The sequence below is a fragment of the Ptiloglossa arizonensis genome, chromosome 2 (assembly GCF_051014685.1).
Source record: "Ptiloglossa arizonensis isolate GNS036 chromosome 2, iyPtiAriz1_principal, whole genome shotgun sequence".
Lineage (NCBI taxonomy): Eukaryota > Metazoa > Arthropoda > Insecta > Hymenoptera > Colletidae > Ptiloglossa > Ptiloglossa arizonensis.
In genome coordinates this window covers 2,394,636-2,418,543 of record NC_135049.1, presented here as the reverse complement: position 1 = coordinate 2,418,543, position 23,908 = coordinate 2,394,636, and the positions used below count along the sequence as shown (strand labels likewise).

The 23,908-nt window shown below is 36.6% G+C and overlaps 1 protein-coding gene across 5 annotated transcripts; it reads right to left on the bottom strand.

The window, feature by feature from the left end:
• Nucleotides 1-53: 53 nt before the first annotated feature.
• On the bottom strand, nucleotides 54-22,811 carry Gyc88e (Guanylyl cyclase at 88E). 5 transcript variants are annotated; one of them, XM_076304525.1, is made up of 13 exons: nucleotides 22,718-22,811; nucleotides 9,686-9,876; nucleotides 8,057-8,270; nucleotides 7,548-7,821; nucleotides 6,450-6,573; nucleotides 6,225-6,366; nucleotides 5,804-5,930; nucleotides 5,381-5,585; nucleotides 4,834-4,980; nucleotides 4,468-4,627; nucleotides 4,058-4,285; nucleotides 3,441-3,770; nucleotides 54-3,213 (listed from the first exon to the last, which is right to left on the bottom strand). In XM_076304525.1, the coding sequence occupies exons 2-13, from the start codon at nucleotides 9,851-9,853 to the stop codon at nucleotides 2,807-2,809; spliced, it is 2,526 nt and encodes an 841-aa protein (XP_076160640.1). In that variant the 5' UTR covers nucleotides 9,854-9,876; nucleotides 22,718-22,811; the 3' UTR covers nucleotides 54-2,806. The 5 variants fall into 5 exon arrangements, with proteins under 5 accessions (XP_076160640.1, XP_076160638.1, XP_076160639.1 ...); XM_076304523.1 differs by lacking the exon at nucleotides 22,718-22,811 and adding an exon at nucleotides 21,561-21,701; XM_076304524.1 differs by lacking the exon at nucleotides 22,718-22,811 and adding an exon at nucleotides 17,265-17,786.
• Nucleotides 22,812-23,908: the final 1,097 nt, after the last annotated feature.

The window sequence follows — 23,908 nt, the reverse complement described above, 5'->3', positions numbered from 1 at the left end:
TTTTAAAATCGCAAATTCGAGGTAATATTAAAACAAATTCAACCGTGTTAAATATCACTTTTATCCGATTTATTGTATTTCGAATTTAAATTGCTGTCGTTACAGTTCCATTACATTTTATTCAGGATTAATAACGCAGGTATGTTTTATGATTATTTTTTTTCAATTCGTGAGAGATGTTCAAAGTGACCTCGATTCACTTCTCCCTTCTGCTTTCGGAATTGTTTTAAACTCTACGGAAATCATATATATTTGTTGTTGTATAGTCATTGAAAAGTCGATGACGAACACTGTCGAAACTAGTAAATTGTTTTTTTAAACAACATTTTTCTTATTGAACACATTGCAATGATCTAATTTGTCATTATTGTACGGAATATCTAGACAACGAGCACGCTAACAATAGAATAAATTAAACTTCGATACGATCATCGATTGAGTTTGTTTGATGGTCGTTTGAAGGCTATATTATTTAACACGGCTGAAGATACCACATTATCGAAAACTTTCGTTTGAAATCTAGCAAACATTTGGTACGAAAAATAATAATTATGCGATGGGAGAAAGACCGAAAGCGGCCTTGAAATCTTGAAAATTACGACTGTTAAAAAGAATTGATAATACATAATACGGTTGCCTTTCAACTATACAATATTCGTACATACAAAAATTTGTTAAAATTAAAATTTACAGTTTTAAAAGTCTTCTCTAATTTCGCTCGCTAATAATTTGATATGTTTATTTCGGTCCATGCGTAATTTAAGAAATATTTCACTCGGAGAAATCGGAATAATTTCTTTTAAAATCTACCAACTCGATTAAAAGATACGTAAACGAGGAAAGATTAGCGTGTTGCTTAAAAAATATACGTAATACGAGCTTTAGGAAATACTTCCTCCTTATATTCAAAATATTTAACATGTTTATTACCCATATATTACTTCTTATATCTTATTTCTCCGTTAAATTAAAACACAGAGTAACAGTTCTAAACCCGAGAAATCAATATAAAAGAAGACACAGAGTATTCGCAGAGTGCATCAGCGTACTGAAAAAGAGGATGAGTTTTATATTTTTAGTATTGTACAGTAAACAGTTTGAGCAACGAGAGTGTATTTATTCTCTCTTGTGATTCTAAAAAGTTTTCGCATTTATTAAATAAACAACCGCATTTATTAAACGCGATATTCGACAATTTCTTTTCTCTTAGTCGAGAATTATTACGCAATAACTACCTTCGAATGAAAAATCGGGCAATATTGATTAAATCTATAAACAACAATGATTAACATAAACATTATACCAAGTTAAATGTTCAGAATGAAGTACAGTTTTTCTTATTAGATTAAAATGTAATCAAAGTACAAGCAAAAAAATTTGTCAAACGCAATGTATCGGCAACAATTGTCTTCGTTTCAAGATCAACTTCATTGTTTCGAATAAATTTGTCAAGAAAACACGAGAAATCTCTATTGCACGAATTGTACATATTTTTAAAATAAAGAACCGTTGATCATCCATTTTGTACATAAACGTAAACATTTTGTACAAATAGTTCTCCAATTGTCGATTCTAAAATTGTATTTGCTATAATACGTACACTTGGATCATAGCACGCGTACTTTATTGCGCAACGATCATTAATATCTGTTCCCAGTGAACATCTATTGTTAGACGAAATTGAATTTTTCAATTTTAATTTCTCAACTTACTACGTAAAAGTAAACGTTTGAAAATTCTGGGTGTAAGTCGTATCCATACGGAAGATACATACATCTAACTTCACAATGATACTACGTGAATACTACTTTAATAAAGACAGATATCGATAGTGTTCGATAAAACTCACAATTCTCGAGTATGATTAGATAGCACCGTGATAAGGTTAATTTCAAAGTTAGCGAAACTTTCGAACGATCTTCTACGTGGACACAGCTTACAATTAGACCCGAGAAATCGTATCGATTACTAAAATTGAATTTCTATTCATCCTGCTGCCCGGTTTGTTAATTGTCGATCATTCGCGATGTTTCCATTTCACGAAAGTCTTGTATCCGCAACGGAATCGTCGTTCTTTTAATTTGAAATTATTTACAATATCGTCTTGGTGAAAGAAAAATTTTCATTCGCAGAGAGACTGGAGAAACGTTTCCCAGACAACCCGATTTATTTCCGCATCGATATATGAATTGAGATTAACTTGCGCGACGACTATATTCTATATATTACATTTAAGACACTTCCGAATGCAATTTTCGCGAATTGCAGAATATCATCTATGTTCGGTGCGCGGTCGATCGTCCTTTTTGTTAGAAAAAATCCCAAAATACTAGAAACTCTTACGAGCCAGAAGAGTATGGTCGCTCGAGATCGGTTCTCCGATCGTGAATCGCGTCGCGGTGTGTCTTCCTCCGTGTTTGAGGAATAAACAGCACATTCCTTCAATTTTGCGCTTACGAATGTGGGTACCTAGAGCAGTAACCTCGAACGACCACGAGTTTCTGTCTCGGTTCTAGACGCTTTGTTCTTTTGTTCCCCTTTTGACGTGTTCGGCAGAGTACAATGCTAGTCCTATGTTCGGAATATAGCTGCAACTATAGATAACGTAGGCTCTATCGGCCAAAAATACAGATTGTTCCAAGAATATAATCGTAATGAATCTCGTTATCGATCTTCGACTAACCGAGAAGCGGAGATCAGATTGGTAGCAGAGAATACGAGCTCGGCCTTGTTCGACGGTGGCACCGTCATGTAACTCGACTCGTCGAGAAGGCAAATCGAATGGTAAACTTTACGAATGTGTCTATTAAGCGATGCTGCAACCGTTGTTGCGATGACGCATTTTACCACTCTTCGACATGGTGAAGCCAGGGCAACATTGATCCTGTTGCGCCAACGACTGCGAGTTGCTCATGTTGCTGTGGAACGTCGTGTGATACTTCTTGCCCTTCTTACAGAACACTTCCTTCTGTCGTTTAGGTGTATCCTGGTCGACGGAGGACGCCCTATCCTCGCGAGATTCCTCGGACAACGAGCTCCCACTCGCGTTCACGTTTACTTCCGGCTTCGCGTGCATTCCAGCAGATTGAGTGTCGGCGCGAGGCGACAAGCTGTCCCTGTGCTGTCTAAAATGTTCCTCCGTGTCGTTTAGAAGGGAGCTAAACATATCCATGTTCCTAGTGATCACTGCTCCCATCGAGTTCGATCTGCAGTCTGTAAATAAATATTTATTTATTGTACGGGTGCATCGAATCTGATGATTAACAGCGAAAAGTGATCACTTTTCAAGCTCTGCTATAGTCGTATTGATGTTTACAAATGTCTTAACGTTTTTACTTAAATTTTAAGTTTAGATTAGCTTTTAGTTGAATATGAAAGATTTCATTATTCTTTCTTTTTTTTTTTTTGTTAAAAACAAAAACGACAAATCGTTAGCCTACCTCTCGAATCGGTATTCTTCGTTGGCGAATTCGCGACCGATCTCCGAGCGACATCCTGAAACGTAATCGGCGAATAGATCCTTCTTTCCTCGGGGAGAAACGAAGAATCGGGAAGTGTTGGGGAAGCCATCTTAGAACCGCGTCTAGAAGATGTGTCTAAACAATGATGGCTGTCGAACATTGTCGCTACTGTGAAACCGGTGGGTGTTCCCGCTGAAACTCTCTTCTCGATGTTTCGCGTGTGCCACTGCGGCGGTTCTTGGATGGTAATCCCTCTCGTCGACGATGATCTGTGTTCTCTTTTTTCCAGCCAATAGGTTTTCATTGTCCCTAAAATGCAAATAGTTGAAGTAGTAATTCTATATATTACATTTAAGACACTTCCGTATACAATTTTCGCGAATTGCGGAATATATCATCTATGTTTGGTACGCGGTCGATCGTCCTTTTTGTTAAAAAAAATCCCAAAATACTAGAAACTAGTATACTTTCCAGTATTATAAACTTTTTACTTTTATTTCGCCGATTATTACTTCTGCGTACCGCTTCTGCGATTTAAACGATTCGCCACAAAACTGGCGAATATTTCATAGACGAGCGATTCGGATATCTCGTACCTTTACCCTTCACCTCTATCTCCCCTCGTTCTTTCACTTTGTACGAGGGCGACAATAGTTCCCGCGTCGATTCCGATATGTGAATTTGCATCGCCTGGCTCGTCGCTTCCATACGCGATGCCGTGTTTACCGAATCGCCGAACAAACAATATCGTGGCATTTTTAAGCCGACAATGCCAGCCACCACAGCACCGCTGTGAATTCCAACTCGTATTTGAAGATGGAGGCCTGTAAAAGAAGATAGCGTATTGTATTTTAATCGCTCGTTGAAAGAATTCATCGTTCTGCTATTCGTTTGCAAGCTACTCTGAATTATTTAAAAACTGCGCAACGAGTTACCGAGAAGGATAATACGAGAGAAATGTTTGTAACTGGAAAATTAATCCTCGATAAATCATAATTGCACTCACGTTTAGAACATTTCCCTGCACTCCTACCTGTGGAACGATCTTTTAGATCCGTTATCGCTTCGACCATATCGAGTGCCATGTCGCAAACACGATCCGCATGATCGTTCTCTTTCACCGGTGCTCCGGACACCACCATGTAGGCGTCACCTATTGTTTCAACCTAAAGCACAGAAACCGTATTCAGAAATTCACAACGAAGAGAAACGAAACGTCCAATATCCTATATAAACAATAATTGAAACGTTTCGGATAGGTAATTCCGAGAGGACACGATTCTTGTGAACGAATTTATGCGCTGCTTTCTAACGAAAATAAGTGTATAATTGTGAGGACAAATAAATTCTAACTCTTACTACCTAAGAATACCTTATACACCCGGTTTCTTTCGGTTAATGTGTCGAAAAGGGAATACATAGCGTTTAGCATGGACACGACTTCCATCGGTGTGATCCTGCTGCAGATTTCCGTGAACGTAACTACGTCCGAGAATAAAATTGAAACGCTGTCAAACATCTGAAACAGTCCACGGTGGAAAACGATAACACGTTAAATTAATTACGGTACGTTAACATGTCCAAACATCTAACAAAATACGATAAATGTAAGCTACGATTGAGACACGATTTCAAGAAAGATGTCACGTTGTACCATTCGTTTTACTTCGGTGGATGTACTAAGAAGATTCGAGGTTGCCAACCTTTTCTCAAACGAGACATGTTTTTCTACGTACCTCCTAAACTCGTAAAATGTGACCACCTAATTCAGAAACATCTTTTATAGTAGGAGGTCTGTAATACGAGCGTGTACAAATAGGACGGAAGCGATTCTACGCGAAAAAGAAGTTAAAAATGTGTGACAACATTCAAAAGAAAACTAATATCGAAAACCTTGCAAGATGCACCAAGGTGCTTACCTCGCACGTGTCTATCGGACTCTCTCCGTTTCTTAAACGATCCGCCACCTGTTTCGGTATCATCTGATACAGTAGCTCATCTGTGCGTTTCATTTCTTCGTCCAGCTTCCTCATCGACTCCTCCAACTTTTTACTCTTCAGTTGCTCCTGGTCCAGAGCTAGTTTCAGTTCTACCGATTGCTGCGTACCAGCGAGCATCAGGTCTCTGTAACGTGCAACGATTCGTTTCTAAAGTACCTACAAAACTGTTCGAATCGAGGCAAAATTTGTATCTAGATGAAAATTTCGAATAATAGATATAAGATAAACAACTTTTGATCCGTTGTTCGTTCGATAAAAATTACGGCTTGAATTATACATAGGTACTATATGTATATCTATATTACAAAGCTTATTCGAAGAATGTAACAAAATGCACCGTACCTGCTGAAATCATGCATAGAAAGATCATTTATGTAGAGGCCCGTGGCGATTAAAGCATTCAGGTCAGGCATAACCGGAGTACCAAGGTACATCATCATCTTCCAGTTATCCATGTATATCATCTGGCCTGAAGAATATTTTCGACATTTCTTATAAACATTCGTTTGACCTTACTAAGTTATTAATAGCATCTATTCCAAGTTTTAGGGACGTATACTTTCAAAAAAATTGACAAGACTTCGTTGTTCGAAAATAGTTATACCTTTATGTATATAAACGACTGAGAAAAGGAACGAAATTGAGAATTCTGATCATTCTTTATCCGACCATAATAAATGTCTACAATATAATCGGTCTACGGATACATTTCGTTTGTCAAGATCATTGCTGTTCTTTTTGATAGCTTGCAGTGGAAATATACCTTTTAATCTTAAAGTTCTATCGTCCACTGAATCGAGCCCGTCGCTCAATAAAATTTCATTTCCGTGTCGATCGGATGGCCGTTCCGTGAGGATCGGATCTACCGTTACCAATTCGAAGATGTTGTTCGTTCTGTTTAAAATCTGCAATCCAGACATTATTTCGAGCGATGGAATTAACGACAGAATGTAAAATACAAGAACGAAATGCAAACGGGTAAACTTACCGAATGAAACTTGAATGCAATCAGTGGTCTGACGAGATCGAAGAAGTGCGTGATCTTTTTACCCACAAGGTCGGGTAATATTACCATCAGCGAGTTTCCGATACTCCTTACGATCATGTCTGACCTGAAATGACAAATAACTAATTAGAAGAATTAAATTTTATAGAGAAACATTCGTAATAATCTCGAATGAAAATACCATCGGAAAAAACGAATTTTCAAAATTATTTTGTTTCCATTCTTAAACTTCAAAATTCGTGGCATCAATTTTGTGTGTTTTTTTTTTTTTTTTTTAGTAGTTTCTGTCTATAGGGTGGCCGAAATTGCGATGCAATGAGGAAAGAAGAGTTTTGGTAATTCTTCGTTCGATAAAATACACAAATTGTAGCATACGATGTAACATCGGGATGTTTTTCAATATATTGTATCTTAATTTTATAAAGTGTTTATTCGTTACCTAAGAGTATATTAAATTACAGATCGACTGAATTTTATTAACAAATTTTGATTCGTGTAAAAGTTATGCCCAATCGCGTAGAGCCACTCCATCTGGACTGACAGAAATGGTATCTAATCGTCATAGCATCTGAAATAAAAAAAAAAGAAAGAAATTTTATAATTTGCATTGGTCTCGTTGTCGTTAAGCATATATACATGTATAAAATATCTCTATAGATTCTTTGATTTTTCATATTGATTCTCGTTTTAACAGTGAATTTTCACTCTATATCTCTGGGGTTTCCTTGACCATAATCTGAAAAGTTTTCCAGAAAAGAAAAAAGATTTATGCTTAACTAATGTAGATTATAAAACTTCCTTGCTTTTTTATGTCGATTTGGTAATCTCGATTGGCACTCCAAATGGAGTGGCTCCAAGTGATTGGGCATCACTTTTACAGAAATAAAATTTTTTTAACGGAACCGTGTAGAATTTATAGTTTAATGTATGTACTTTCGGGTAATAGACAAACATTCGATAAAAATACATTTTCGCCTCGGAGGAAAGTTTTACTCGGGAATATAAAATCCCGTACGAAAAAAAGAAAATTTATTTTCTTTTTTGTGTAGAAACACAGATTTCGTAATACGATCTACCTACCCGAAAACGATACAAAAAGGGAATATTTCGAACAAGACGGAGGCTCCTATGGGCAAATGCTTCTCTTCGTGGGTCATCGCCAGCGAAGCTTGCGTGAAAGCTCTGTTATCAAAGGTGAGCTGAAAAGTGACGTGCACGGTGTCGAAAAGGACCTCCTCGCGCACAAGCTCGATCTGTAATTCCTTGTGATAAAAATGACGAGCCACTTCTCTTATCTGGCCCATTGTGTAATAAACGAAACCACGTCGTTTGCTCCTGTAATGAAGAGTCAAGCCTGAAATAGAAGGAAATGAAAGTATATTCGAATTGGTCCCGTGTATTGTATACTGGTGAGAATACACTACGTATAGAGTATGATTTTAAAGTATCAACGAATACGAGACAATAATATAGAATAATTTAATTTCGGTAGAAAATTTCAATTTCCGTTCAACTGGAAATTGATTCTTATACGTTAATAAAACAGAATTACGACTAAACGCGAAGCAAATTCTTAAACAATTGTTTACCTTGCCGCGTTTCGTTCTCGCAAATAAACGAAGGTGCTCTCATCCTCGGGTAGGAAAACTTGAGATATTCGTGTAAATTGTCCAATCCATTAAGGAAATCTCTTACGTGACGTCCAAGTACTGAAAGCACACGATCGTAACCGTACTGGCCAACGAATCCTACGAAGTGTACACCCATCTGATCGAAAAATTCTTTCTCCGTTATGCCAAGTACCTGCGATATGAGCGAAGGATGTATTCAATCGAATGAGAACAGGTGTACCTAACAAGTGTGTTCGCGATACAACGTACAAGCACAAGATGAACGATTGTACTCAATGTACCGACCACTTTTCGCGATTGTTGTTCGTATGATTTTAAACGTTGAATTAAATTTTCTAAAATCGTAAATTTCAACGTCAATATTTCGAAGAATCGAAATGAAGTAAAGTTCGCTTCTTCTAAGCGAATGTTATATATAATTGGTACAATTGTCTCAAAACCTGCTTATTGCTGAGAAAAACCGTAAATTCGGAGATGGTTCCCTTTTTCATTTTAACGGATAGAAATATTCAGAAGTGGAAATTCTATTTCAGTATATTTACAAACTGATTTTAAATTCGAAACAATTTTTTGCGCGCATTCGTACAGCATGTAATGCAGGTTTTTCTCGTTCCCTAAAAAATTATCATTCTAGTCAGACTTCAATTTGAAAAGCATCTCCATAATTCCGCAATTTTTTGTTCACTTGTTTCGGGTTACAGGTTAGTATAGATTAACATGTCTACGATTATCATCGAGTATCTTACTTGTAACAATTTACTTCTCTTATTTATAAATATATCTATCTAGAACCTATGTACACGTTAATACCGTATACTGTGTCCAAGGATAGTATTAGATTACATTACATTCCTCAACTTAATCGTAACTTACTCAATTTGCAACCATCATAATTTATTCGAACGATTGATCCTTTTCTTTATTTAATTGGATCGTTTGTACCATTCTTTTTTATTTCAATTTGGATAGTTTAAAATCTCAAATATACCATATAAATTAGACATTCGTTAAAAAATATTACATTAACTCTTTTACCTTTAAACGATTTTGGGCTGTACTTAGAAAAACTGTCAAAACTGTTTATGAGGCTTTCGTTAAAAATTTTATTGAAAATTGAATTTTCTCACAATATATTAAGAAAATCAAAATAAGTTTATTTCGAGTGAATGTTAGATCTTAATTTACGTTTAATCAAAGTACCCTAATATCTTACAAGAATCATAAAACGTATTTAATAATTTATTAAATCATTATTAAAGTCTATTAAAAGTCTATTCAAAATTACACTTAATTATAACATTCTGATAGACTCGATAGCCTTTCGAAATAAAATATTTAATTATTCAAAGTAAATGTTATGAGTTCGTTTCACATTACGAGTGTCTTCTAACGCGATTTGTTGGCAAATGTAATCCCATGTTTGTTTTAAACGGTTTACGTAATTATTAATGGAAATACAGAAAAAAGAAAACATCAAATTCAACAATAAACTCGAGAATAAACTATGAAACAGAACATTTGTAATTGCGATACTCTTGAAGATGTACAATACGTACAGAATGAAAATTGATTAAACGCGATACTTACCTGAATAGCTTTCTTCGCTAATCTCGGTATAAGGTTCTCAGGGTAAACCTGATGAACGCTAAAACTAGGTTGATCCACCGATGCTTGTCGTCGAATCTCTTCCCATCTATCTTCTCCGTAGACCTGTCGTATGTACTCGGACATGTTTTCTAGTATTAGGCCGTACATCTTTGATAATTTTCTCTCGCTTCCTGTCGTAACAAAGAAACATTCATTGAACCGTGTTCGTCGAATTTAAATAAAGTAAAATAACGAATTTAACTTTGTGTATTCGAATTAATTACAGAATTATTAGCTATTAAATATACGCACTTTCGTCGACAACTGACAATATTGTTAAATAGCATCTATAGTACTTTAAAATGTTTATCAAACGCGCTTCAGACGTGTGCCTGAGACACCAAAGTTTTCAAAAAGATGTGTTTACTCGTGATGAATAATATTATATGTAAATTTCCTTACATTTTGTAACTGAATTACTTCTGAATTAACATGAAAGCTAAAAAACTGTGCGATTGAGAAGCAGAACCAACAAAATATTCATTTATATCTTTTTTCACAAATATGTTTAGTAAATATTACTATTTTTTAATATTTTTTACTTTAACTGAAAAACAAGTTAATACATATTGAATTATCGAAACTCATATTGTCCTTAATTGTGCAATCCATTTATTATATATGCAGCTTTTGCAATTGACTGTAGATATTATTGTACACTTGTAGTAATCTTTAAAAAATTGTTTAAATCATCGAAAATTTAGAAATTTCAGAGCGCAAATTTCTACACGAATGGAATCCACAAAATTGATGACATAAAGTTTGTAATATTTTACCTGTTTGTATGTGTATAATGATGCAGCATGGAATTAGAATGAAACGGTTGTCAGATATGAGCACAGAGCGTTTGATTTATTTTCGAAATGTTTTACATTTCAAATCCGTTAACTTAATCTTCTTAAAATACTTGGTGCATCGTGTGCAGAAAGCAACAGATACTCAGAACAAAGATGAACTCAGAAGTTGGAATTTTAAATTCTTAAGAAAAGAGTTTTATTGTACTACAAATTAATCAATCGATATAGAATATTAACAAAATAGATACTAATTGTGTATTACCTTTCTGCCTCAGAATTGATAAAATTTTAAAGACAACAGTTTTAGAAATTCAATATTTGTTAATTATTTCAACAATAAACCCCAGCGATTGTTTGTCGTATCAAAATACAAGATGTTGAAAATAAAAGTACAATAGTAGAAAATGATTAAAATCTGAGTTTGCCCGGCAAAACTATTTAAACTAAAAACTAAAACGATGAAACGGTACAACGCACACTTTCTAACAATACTATTCCCATACATATATTTTTCAAGTTATATAAATCTTTCCAACTACTCGTATAGTTTGTTTAAAGACGAAAAGAGAGTCGAAAACAATTTCCTTATCGTACTATATATGTAAGTATTTCATTTCTGGCTAAGAGTACTCTGTCTTGAAATGCAAACAAGTCAAAGCGACCATTCACGGAAGTATCATATTCGTTTACTAAGGACTGATTGTTTGTTATCGCTCCAAACAGAAGAGAATTTATAACATAATACATTAAAGAAGTTCTATTCCGTTAGTACATAAGTCATAACATATAATTCTTTGAATAAATACTTTTGTGGTTGCTAATTAATATTTTTAATATCTGTTTTTCACGTAAGACATATATGTCGACTATTAGCGATAAAATAATGTTTGAATTTTCATATTCCTTGCATTCGTTTTAAAATATACGCTCATTTTAAATCAAAAATTTCCATCATTTGCAGGATATAATACTGTGCTTTTACAAGATCTAGACATACAAAATTATACTTACAGACACTTAGATCTAGACATCCAAAATTATACTTAGACATACAATATTTTAGCTGCCGGACAAACTTAGATTTTAATAATTTTCTATCATTGTCCTTTACCTATATTTAAGGTAACTGGTGACGATTTCTCGAAAAGAAATTCATTTTGACCTGCAATTAAATTTGCGTTTACTTCATTTTGACCTGGAAATCGAATTTCGCAACCACTACAAACTTATAAAACGATTCAACGATGCATATTTGAGATAGATTAAACTTTATCGTGAGGTCTCCATTAACGATACAACGATTTATGGTAATTCTTGTTGGTAAATTATCTTCATCTACTATCTTTAATTGCTCAGGGCACAGTGCATAATCAAGTAGCACATATATACATATGTATGTACTTTATTAACTGACATATCTGAACGATTAGGTAATAACTATTAACAAATTACACTGTAGAACAAAAACTATATTAGTTAAGATTTAAATATGTAATATAAATTAAAAGTACAAAATCGCGCATAAATATTCGTCATTCTTCTATAATAGTAGTGTGAAGTTGCGCTGGAGATCGACATACGAAATCGATAAAATTTCAAAACTTTGATCAAAATACAGCACAAGTTCCCAATGCTCGATCAATTACAAATATTTTACGAATAATTTTTTTCGCCCAATGTCACGGATTTGCGGCTCGAGCGATGAAAAAACTCGAGAAAAGATCTCAACCTCTACAGTTAAGGACCAGTCTAGTCGTCCATTCTGATTTTTCGAAACGCTTCGTCGGCTATTTGTACTTGAAAACGACACGCGATACTGGTCACGATTTATTCCGGATCGTATGTACTGTCTCATCGGCGACGCGAAGCGTCTTTACCATAACCGACGAAAATAACTCAAGATCAAGGAGTTCGCGTGGAACGATCTTTCCCGAGCGTTACGTGTGGACTCGCGGAGCGATTTTGACCGCTTTCAGATGCTCGTCGCGTTTTTTGGTTATGATGATCACTGACCCCGCGCACCAAAAGGACGAGGTCTTGCCGACGTTTTTGCCTGAATTAAAATCAAGCGTCCATATAAGTAAGTGCGCAGGTTATTATTAGACCGTTCACAATTTCGCTCACGTGTGCACCTTCACCGATGGATATACGCGGCTAGATTCGGCCCACGGATGAAAAACGGGAGTCCTGCTTTGTGAGCTCGCTTTTCCAACCGACTTCGAGGAGTCTTTTTCTCGCAACCAATATGGTGTTCTTCGATCTATTGTCACTGGATCGCGTTACAAGGTGTTTACACGCGAAAAGAATTTTTCTAATTGGAAAAATTATAAAAAAAATCCGTTTAGAAGTTACGACCGGTATATTTTATCATCGACATTGTATAAATTAAATATACAATGTAAATATAAATATCCTTCCATAATGACTTTTATTATTACACCATTGATCAAACGATTTGTAAAGTGCGATTTTATTTATCAAATTCGGTGTATCGTTTGAAACACTCGACCAACTTTTAATCAATTTTAGTAACAAATTTTGAATCTGTGAAAAGAAAGACGAAGATCGAAAAGGCAAAATTAAAAGCTTCGCAATACATTCGGTAAATTACGGTAGCATTTTTATCCAAATGACCGTAAATGTTCCCTATATTCCGCAAGGGCGATGTTAATAAATAATCAATTACCTTTAGTCATTTGTATTCGAGTTAATTGGCTCGTATTAGTACAAATGGTGATTAATCGTTATACGGGGGCTTAGAACATTCGGGGGTATATCTCTATAGGGGATGAACAGTATACCAGAATACGTTAACTAGTTTAATTTCATTTCGTGCATTTAGCTGCATCGTCGAATACAATGAAAAATATTGTTTCGAATCGTTTATATTATTTCCATACGTATCCTACAAATTTTTCCGTACTCGAATTACGTACGACATTCAAAAACCAACCTCAGAACGTTGTTTCGAAAATATAAAAAAAAAGCTAAAAAACTAATACGAGAGAAAAACATTTATTTATATCGAAATCGTTTACCGTCCTAAAATGTTCGAATTCGTAAATTTATCAACAATTCGTATCTCAGTGTTCAAAGACCATGTATCGATGTTTCGATTTTCCAACTGTTCCTCGAGTCCTTCGAGTAATTGTTGAAAGTTATCCTATGCAATACGTGTATACGATCTTTAAAAGTACTATAATTTTATGACGTGTGTAGGTATAATATACATTCGCAGGTGTCACGTATACGTGCGTATTTAAAAAGAACTATGCATCGATCTTTTCTCCATATATTTAACATCGTAAGTTCACGATCGATCTAAAGCTGCTTAAAATGATCGGTCAGCCAACCCGATCCACAAATTAATGCCAATAATGGCAAATTTCTCAAGAGCAGTGTATTCTCGTTAATTCGATAAACTTACAAATTGTCTCGTATTTGGTTTCCAATGTTAGCACTGTACGTTTCTGCTTTTGTACCGTTATTACGCGCGAACCCCGTACATTGTCAATTGCACACCAAATTATTACGATTCGAATTCATTTCGTCGTCGAAGAACCATCGAACGTAGGAATAGACATTCTCTGAGGCGATGATGCAAATCGTACCGAGATTCGAACGATCCAAGTGGACGCGACGCGATTTTCATAATTTTTCGTAATTCGGGGGACTTTGCGTGATCTACGACGATATTTGTGTACCGCTCGTTTCGTCCCGAGTGTAGATCGACGTTTCGATTTTAACACTAGAACTGCCAAAGGGGTAAATTTCACCTGTTTCGAACTTCTTTTTAAAATGAACTAATTATTACCGGTTCTCTTTGTCTACAATATTCGTGGAGAGTTATCAAAATAGGCAACTAATGGTACGCGTAAATTAATTTTCTCTTTTCCCCATCTAACTTCGAAGATACGTACGTGGTCCTGTACAAATAGTAATACGTTCACCGTCGGTAGTTCTAGTGTTAAAGGAATCGAATCACTCCACTTGAGTTCAACGAAATCGGTCCTAAAATCGTGAGCGACGCGACGCGACGCGACACGACGGGACGCGATGCGATGCGACGCGACGCGCGGTATCACCAACACCGAACAGAAACCGATCGACGACTGAAGAAAGAAAAATGAAAAACAGTCGCACTCACGTTTCGTACGCGTTTCCGGATGAAATTACTGCATTGTCGCAGTACAACGGTGGTCACACGAATTTCGTAATACCATCGGTGCACCTTCCCTCGGTTTCTCTCTCTTTCGCGGTAAATTTCTAACGATCGGTGCATTCGGAAGCACACATATCTCGCGGCCGCATCTGCAACTTCTATTTATACGATCGGCTAGGCGGACGACCGTGGAGTCACTAGAAAAATATCCTGAAATAAATACCCCCTCCCCCCCTGGATTAATGATTTTGCTCTAACGAACACTGTTTCGAGCGGCCAGTTCGATCACCGAAACCACCATTCGATGGCTTCGAGGATTTCGAGAAACTGGTAACCGCGAATAGACCGAGGAATCGTGAAACGCGCTGTCCGCCATGTTTCGCTCATTTCGGAAGAAACAACGATCTCGAAACATTTGCATATTCGAAGAAACTATTCAGAAACATACTCTACCGACGGCTCTGTTCTTTCACTGATCTTAAATTAAATTCCAACCTTCCTTTCCTCGTTTCAAATTTCTGCCACTAGATGACCATCGCCGAGATCATCGACGTCCGAACGATTACTCCTCGGTATGCCATACGTGTCCATTGGACCTGATTTTAGTTTTCGAATTTTATTCTTACCTGTGGGAATTATTCGCGAAACGACTTGGAGAGATGAGATAATTAAAAGGGACCAAGAGGTGAATGGCAATTTAAGGCAGGATATGCTAGATAAACCTTACCCAAGAATTTATCTAGCAGATCTGATTGTGAGTCGATGCGCCACACTTTAAGTGTACTTAAATTGATAAAATTTGATGTAATTATATTTATTATTTAAGAATATATATTTTTACTTTGTTCTTCTCGGCACATTTTTATAGATCCGTTTCACCTAATATTGAAATTTGAAGAATTCTACCAGAAAATATAGTAATTACTATATTTAATTCTTACGATATTCCTTTATTAAATTCTACTATTTTAATTTCATTCGGTTTAACAGTTGCACGAACTCAACCTGTTTTACTAAATAATCAATTAAAAATTAGAACAATTAGCTTACCGATTCTTAATATACTTCAAGTATATTAATAATAACTACCACCAAACACTGTTAATGAACTTAAAAAAAAAATAATCGTCGCAAGAGTAAAACCAAATATTTGAACGAGAATTATTTCGAACAGTTTTGACGGTACATTTCCTAGCAAAATGCACACATTTTAGACCTTTCTGGTTTTCTCAAATAAACGTAATTTTTCTTATTTAAGTTTATCCGAAGATCAATGTATCGTACAAAGATCAAGTTTGTATTTTCCTATTCTAAGCGAAAGCTTTAAAATTAAGCTCTGTTATAAAATTTCAATTATATGAAACTAAATCGAGACAACTTCATTAAACATGACTTAAGAATATAAAACGCTTGTTTTATAGTTGGCGGATTAATCCTTTACCAATGCGTTAAATTAATTATTTTCTAAAAATTCATAAAAGTTAATATTATATTGTGCCACAAAGTCGATATTTTACTTGAGAGGTTCTTTTTTCATTTTTCATTCATGAATTTCATCTTCTTCAAAGTTTTTCGCGGTAAATCTGCAATTCCAGGATGCTCCGGTTACTTGATGAATGCTCTGCCATAAAATTTCGCTCGCTTTGTATTTATGTTTTTGAATCACATACAATAACGATAAAGCATGTCTTGAATACTTGGTATTTTCAAGTTCACATCATAAATGTATTCCAGCAACATACGTCGACCACGTACAAAAGATATCGAAATAATTCTCATAGTAATCGGAACTTTTATTTATTTGAAATATATTTAAAGTCACTAGCTTGCTAACACTTCCAAATCCTGTTAAAAAATCTTTGGCCTTTAACAAAGGATCCCTTTTGTAAGAAAAAGGAGGGAAAACTGTTGTACATTTAACTTGCGCTAAAAATATTCAACAAGTATACAGAAGTTTTCGAATAATGTATTCAATTTTTAATTGGAAACTTTTGTTGGTTTCAACCATCCGAGCGATGTGTTTAAAAAATATATATCAAAACAGTAATTATAACAAGTTTAATAATCTATTACGATAATTGTAATTCGGAGTGTTTAATTATTTGTATTAAATTACGTTTACTCTGGTTTGCACAATTGTAATTTTATATCGTAAAATATTTCTACTATCCAAATTCTGATTTTCGTTCGTTGGACAATATTTCTACGATAAAAATTCTAATTCCCGTTCGTCGTGAAATATTTCTACGATCCAAATTTTAACTTCCGTTCGTTGTAAAAGATTTCTACGATCAAAACTTTAATTTTCGTTCGACTCTTTTCTCCGTTGCTAGCAGCTTTTACCCGGAGAACAATATTATCCATCTTTGTCGAAAGAACGATACGGATACGATAAATATGCGATAGGTACAGTTCCGCGAGGAATTCACGCGCGGAAACGAGAATCTCTATCGAGGTTTCCGAAACGTGTGTACGCGACTCGTGTGTAGGCCGCCACGTTCGGCGCGGAACATAGTATGAATTCGGTTACCCTCTTTCGGCAGTAATGATGAATAATTACCGATTAAGAGCGGACTTCCAGAACGATTCGTCCAACGTTACCGAGCAATGTCACTTCACTTGCGTCACTCGTTGCGGAAGCTGCCGGCCGGATGGACGCACCGGTGCGCGCTCACGCGCACGGGGAAAACGAGTCCTCGGGAACGCCAGGAAAATCTCGATGACGCCTCGAGGCGAACAGACAGGCCGTGTAGGGAAGCCCCGTGTGTTAGAGCACCGCGTTACACATTTCGCGAAAGCGTCGAATCACGTGTCCTGCGGGGCAGTGCCGTGTACGGAATAGTCGGACGACCAGGATCTCCCTCTTTTTCCGTCTAATCCTGCTCATCCCCCGTGCCCTGCCGTGATCCATCCCTCCCTTCGTTCTTTCCTTGGACGCCCGGAGCAGCCGTTTACAGCGACGTCAGGAGTCGCCGATGTCAGTGATTTTCGGAAATATCGCGCCGCTTCCGGGGAACGACGCCGTTGCATCCGAGAACAACCTGTGGGGAAAGGGTTGGTAGGAATGGAGTGGAGAGGGTTGTTAGAGAGGTGGGGGGGGGGGGGATACGCTCGTACTCGCGACGAAAACTCAATGTTTCGTCGAGGGAAGAAAATTCGAAATCGCGACGACTATAATCGACGTTTTTAAAAAAACCTTGACATCCGCGAGCGCGCGTTTTCTGTTCGTATTGCGGTAACATCGCTCCGGAATTGAAGAAACCTCAGGATCGTGACGATAATCGATGATTCCTCGGACGTTTCGCCGCGTTTTTACGAAACCTTGACATCCGTGCGCGTGTTTTGTGTTCGTATCGCGGTAACATCGCTCCGGAAACGAAAAACGAGATCGGGAATCGTCGCTTCTAGGCGGTATCGGGACATATTTGAATCCGAGCGATAAGTAACAGTTTATTCGGAAATCAATCTTTTTCCGAATGAAAGTTTACTCGGATGAAATAAAGAATATTCGAGCGTCGCGGATGGGAAAATATTCATCTTCGTTCGTTGTCTAAACGGCAAAATTCACCGTGCGCGCGGGTGTTGGCGTGCATGCGTAACATAGGTACACGCTAAGTGTGTAGTATTTTTGTGCCGAGTGTATCACGATTTGTGCGCAATGTATCGCGTATTTGCGTATATCGTACGATGTGGCATGTTTTTGTAGTATTCGCGCGATAAATATATGTGATACGTATTTTAAGGGAATCTATGTTGCATTTTTACAATTTAAAACAATTTCAAAACAATTTTGTTCCAATAATGCCCGACTCTGCTTTCAGAGAACACCCACGTATTCCGTACGAGATCGATCAATTTGCAACAATGTTTGCGTTATTTCGAATTTGACGAAAAACTGAGATATGTTTTATATGATATGAGATTATTTTTTATGATATGAGTATAATGATGTCAACGATTATTTGTACGTTTCGCGACACTTCCGGAGAACGTTAACGCAAATATTGAGAATAACGAGAAAAACCTTCTACGGATTGTGAGATGAAAACTTTCCGTTGCAAAACTTTCGTACGCAAATTTATACAATGAAATTATTTCGAAATTGAGATTTGAAAATCTCGACCGTGTTAATGATTTTTCTTAATTTTCGTGAAAACGTTCTTGGTTATGAAAACTTTCCAGCAAAAGATTTGCGTTGCGTCCGAAGTTTAATGGGTCAGGTCGGGGGAACATTATTCCAGAATTGGAGAAAGAACGAAAAGTCGTGGTAACGTGATGTATTTTAAAAACGTTGCGCTTCTACTTGCAGCGAATCCTGACGCACCGAGAATAACGAAGAAAACGATCCCCGCGACTTACGATAAAAAATTCGTGTTGCGTTCATGGTAACTTTCCTTGCGATAATATTCCACGATTGAGAACAGAAAATCGGAGACTCGTGACAATATTAACGAGCTTTTAAAAATTCATCATTTATAATGCGTTCGTTCCCTAAAGACACCGAAAACCAGAACATTGAGAAGATCATTTCTAATACCGATTCTTCCAACGAGAAAAAATGTTGCCATACATTCGTATCGGTAAACATTTTATTCAAATAATCATTTTACTAAAATCTTATTTACAGTTTGTCATTCTTTATTTAAATGAAAATATTATTTGCCACTTTTCGTGTAATTAGTCATTTATTATAGAATGTGTGTTTGGCAAGTGTTTTATAAAAGTGCCTCCATTCGAGATGCAATTTTGCGAAACAAACGAATTACAAGATATTTCGAAACGAAGCATTAAAAGGTAACTTTTCTCATATGGAAGTTTCTTTAAATAAGAGTTTGAAACAAACTAGTAGCATCTGTCTCCCCTGTACAATACCAACTACGTAGTAGTTGTGACCTCCATTGTGAGAACAAGTAATTAATCCCTGGGAATTCTTCGTGTACATTGTAGCTTTTGTCGCTAAACTCTTTTCTATCGTAAGAACCTCGAAATTAACTCTTTTGGTATTACAGTAATTAGCTAAAACATTATCCATCATATATTCGGAATATTCGCATTAATGTTTTCAGAAATGTTCCGTTTAGAGCGAATTTGAACAGCAAAAAGATATCTTATTATTTATCATCATACCCTTTACACATTCTCAATTTTGTATTTATCTGAACTTCGAAATTCAAAATCTGTCATCGTACATATGTATATGTGTATACACTTTTCGTATATGGATTTGATGGAACAGAAAATACAATAGAGTAGCAATCGTTTATAGTATAGAGTAGCTTATTGGTTTGGTTTTTTTCCACTAATAACCTATCACAAAATTGCGTTCCTGTTAGATAACTATTTCTACTATTTCGTACAATATTGTATTGAAATATTCACCCCAGTGGCCTTAAAGTAAAATGCTCTTTATCTGCCCTTTTGTTCTTTGTTCCTTTTCTTCCTTCTTAATTTTCTTGAAGCTCGCAATTTAGCATGTCCTGCCACTAATAAAACCCTTAAGGACACGTGTTGCAACCATTTGACCAACTCGTGCGTCCTCGTCATTACTGAATACGGTTATAATTGTCCTGGTATACTTAATGAACGTTCAAGCAAATTAGACGACATCGAAATACTCCCTGTATTGTGCTCTAAATTGATATTAAGTCCAATAGGGTAGGAGGACTGCTGTTTCTGGATGAGCGTGTGCCATGTGGACGCAATGGGAAACGTTCTACTTTCCGTAGCATCTATAATTTACGAAGTGGTTTCGAAAGGGCGATTGAAAAATTATGTTGTTCCCGTTAACTGGAACAGAACGCCCCTAATTTTCTAATACTACCGATATTGATTTTTAATAACGAATTGTTTTAACAGGAAAATGATTCTACCGCGATTTATTATATTTGTTTACGCGATTATGTAATATTGAAATTCTTCCTTACAGAAAATTAGACAAATTAATGGCAATATAACACGATGGTTTGTTGTTTGACATAACTTTACTCAATCGCAAGGGAACAAGGCTGTTTACCTATTAGTCGCTAATTTTAACGAAACTTTGCAAACTATGGCGTATTTCGTTGCTGTTACTTTTCGATTTTAAGAGAGAGACCACCTCTTTTATCGAAACTGCGCATTTTATTTCGGTATACCTTTACGTATAAGTTTTCCGTTGCAAAAAATATTGAAAAAGTTATAATTACAATTAAATCTCTACTTATTATCTTTGTAACGTCTATTATTCTCCACGCTTATATCTACACTTATTATATTTATAATATTATTCACCACGGTATCCACTCCAAAGACTCCTTTTAACGTTTGTTAATTCTTCGCTTCCATAAAAGCACACCAGTGTCCCCCAAAGAATTAATAATTCAAACCCTACAATGGCAACTACATCCGCGTTTATTACATTAATATTATTCACCCTGCCATCCGTTTCAAAAATTCCTTCCAAAAGTTTTCCTATCCGTAACTCAAAAGAGTTCCTCTCCTTCGTAAAAGCATCCCCTTCTTCCTAAAGAATTAATAATTCAAATCCTACAATAACGGCTATATTCGTGTTTATTACATTTATATTGTTCACCGTGTATCCGTCGCAAATATTTTCTACCCATATTTGCATATCCACGACTGTGAAAACAAAAATGATCGTTCGTCACCGTAAAAGGAGACAAAACCTCCCTCCGCTTTTCCTTAACCCGTAGGGAACCTGCAGCACGTGTACACAGGATTACCGATACTCGAAGTTACGAAACATTTGCCAGCCGTATATACGTATCGTGACACGAAAAATAGATTCGCACCGTTGAAAGGTGACTCTGGTCGGTCTTTCATCGCGATTCATCTCGTAGTATTCTGTTATACGAACCGTCGGCTGATCCACGTGACGTAGACGCGACGAGAGATTCAGGGGAGATGCAGCAGGTGTTGGAACGAGTCCACCTCCACACAACAGAAGCACTTTCACGTTAACCAGCTATTTTCCTATGTGTGAACATACAAACAGCCAGCTGTGGCGCATACTCGGGATCAATCCCGAAGGAAACCGTGCGCGGACACGAATCTCGTGGATGCGCGACGTACACGCGACTTAGCCCCAACCGCCCGATCGAACCCATTCCCAGGACAAACTTTGACGTTAATCGAAATCCTTTCCCCGTTCCTACGACGTTAATATCCGTGGAAAATCGAAATTTCAGTCCCGTTTCAGTCCCACGCGACTGCTATTAAAATTACACCGAACACTCCAGCTTCCCGTATGATAAAGATATTTACTAAACGCTTTCAATATTCTTGCGATGCAAACGATAGGCTTATGCTCTTCCATTTGCTGTTTATCGTTCAAACGACTCGAGGGTGGAAGTTCTTTTTTCATTTTTACAAACTAGTTAGGGACGAATGTACATTTTCTATATTTTTTCGATACTTTTCGCCTCGATTTATATTCCTCCTCGATTAGAAACGATCACCAGACACCGCGTAATTGTCTTTGTAATCAAGATGAAAATCATATCCAAATATTTCTGCGTCAGACTGTACGTACACCCGATTCTAATAACTGCGTACCATGACGTAAGATTCCTCTTCGACAAAAAGTAAGAATGCCCTTCTTTAGACACGGTTTCTTTATTTTTAAAAAGAGATTAATATCGGTGGTGAGATTTCCGCGTGAAGTTTTTGACGCGCGATTTTTAAAGACTACATAAACAAGAATACGTATTTTAATATCGATCTACTTGCAAGTATACAAAGAACTTTGTGCTAAATAAAACTCATTTCTATATCCACGATAGTTCGAACGACAAAAAAAGAAACGTATACAAGAATAATAAGAATCGATAAAACTTGAAAATTATATAGAACATCGTTACGATAATACCGATGTTCAAGATTGATTGAACTTCGATTGAACGTTATTTCGGTGAATTTTTATATCCGCGAACTCTTCGAACACGCGAAACTCCGAGCAAAACTAAAGGCGAACTCTACCGTTTCATTAAGGAAAATTAAAGGAGACACACTTACCTCATCCCACCTCGCTTCGATCTCCACCTTCCAATGACTAGAATATCAAAGCTTGCCGAAGAAATTACATTAATCCGAGGCACTAAAATTCAAAATTACATGGTTTGTTCGAACCACCGTGAGAGACAGGCATCTGCTGTTACATGCAAGCTGTTCATTATTGGTAAAGAGTCGAAGAGGTTTTTCGTCAAAGGTGTACCTCGCTGGCGTGTTTCGAGTATATTTTTTCGCGAACGAATTCAACGACAACCATCTTGATTTCGCGTTACGGTGACTTTCGATAAACAAGTGAGAATAATTCAATTGCCTCTGAAAGAAATCTCGTTGATCGGTCTTCAAGCGAGACAATTTTTGTTCTTTTTACTTCTATCGCGAATTGGTTGGTGCCGAGTGGCTCGTCGCGACGAAACGATCGACAAGAGGCCATAGACTACCGGTATCCGTCGACAGAATCGGACACGTTTACTGGCCACGGTACGAAACACCACTGTCTACATAGAAGGTCACTGTTTCCTGCTATTAGCCAGCAAACTCGATCAGAAAGTCAGGCGATGATGTACGTCGCTCATATAATAAGCCGATATACCAAGAACGACTACCAACGAGCCACCGCAGACGTAAATCGCGAGGGAAGCGTAAGCAACTCGCTAGGAGGATCGCATTTGCATGCAGCGTAACGCGGCTCCGTAGAAAGTGAAATGATAATCGATTTGGTTATTCTTGATCGCGCCCGTGCCGATTTCAACGATCCACGTACGACTACGTCAATCATTGAGAAGTATCTTGGGCGTATTATTAGACTTGTAATTGAATTTGCATAATGAATTCTTGAATAGTCAGGGACTTCTCTATCGGTAGACTCGTTGCGTGAACTTGCTGGATGAAAGTGGTCTTTATGTGCGTCGATGGTTTTCAAAGATCGAATTATTATATCTAACAGTGCTGCTCCATTAATCAACGTGTATCGCTACTTATTAAGATTTATCGTTGACCCATTGCCCAAATGATCGAGATGGATTTAGAGTGCACGGTTCAAGGATAGTGATTATTGTTATTAGAACATATGTATATGTAATCGCTTCGACTGAAAATTGACAATTATCTTGGTCTTTCTGTTTTTTGTGTGTAAAGTGTAATATTTTAAAATCAGTATAAGAATATTTTGTTTACCGTTATCTGTTTCGAATACAT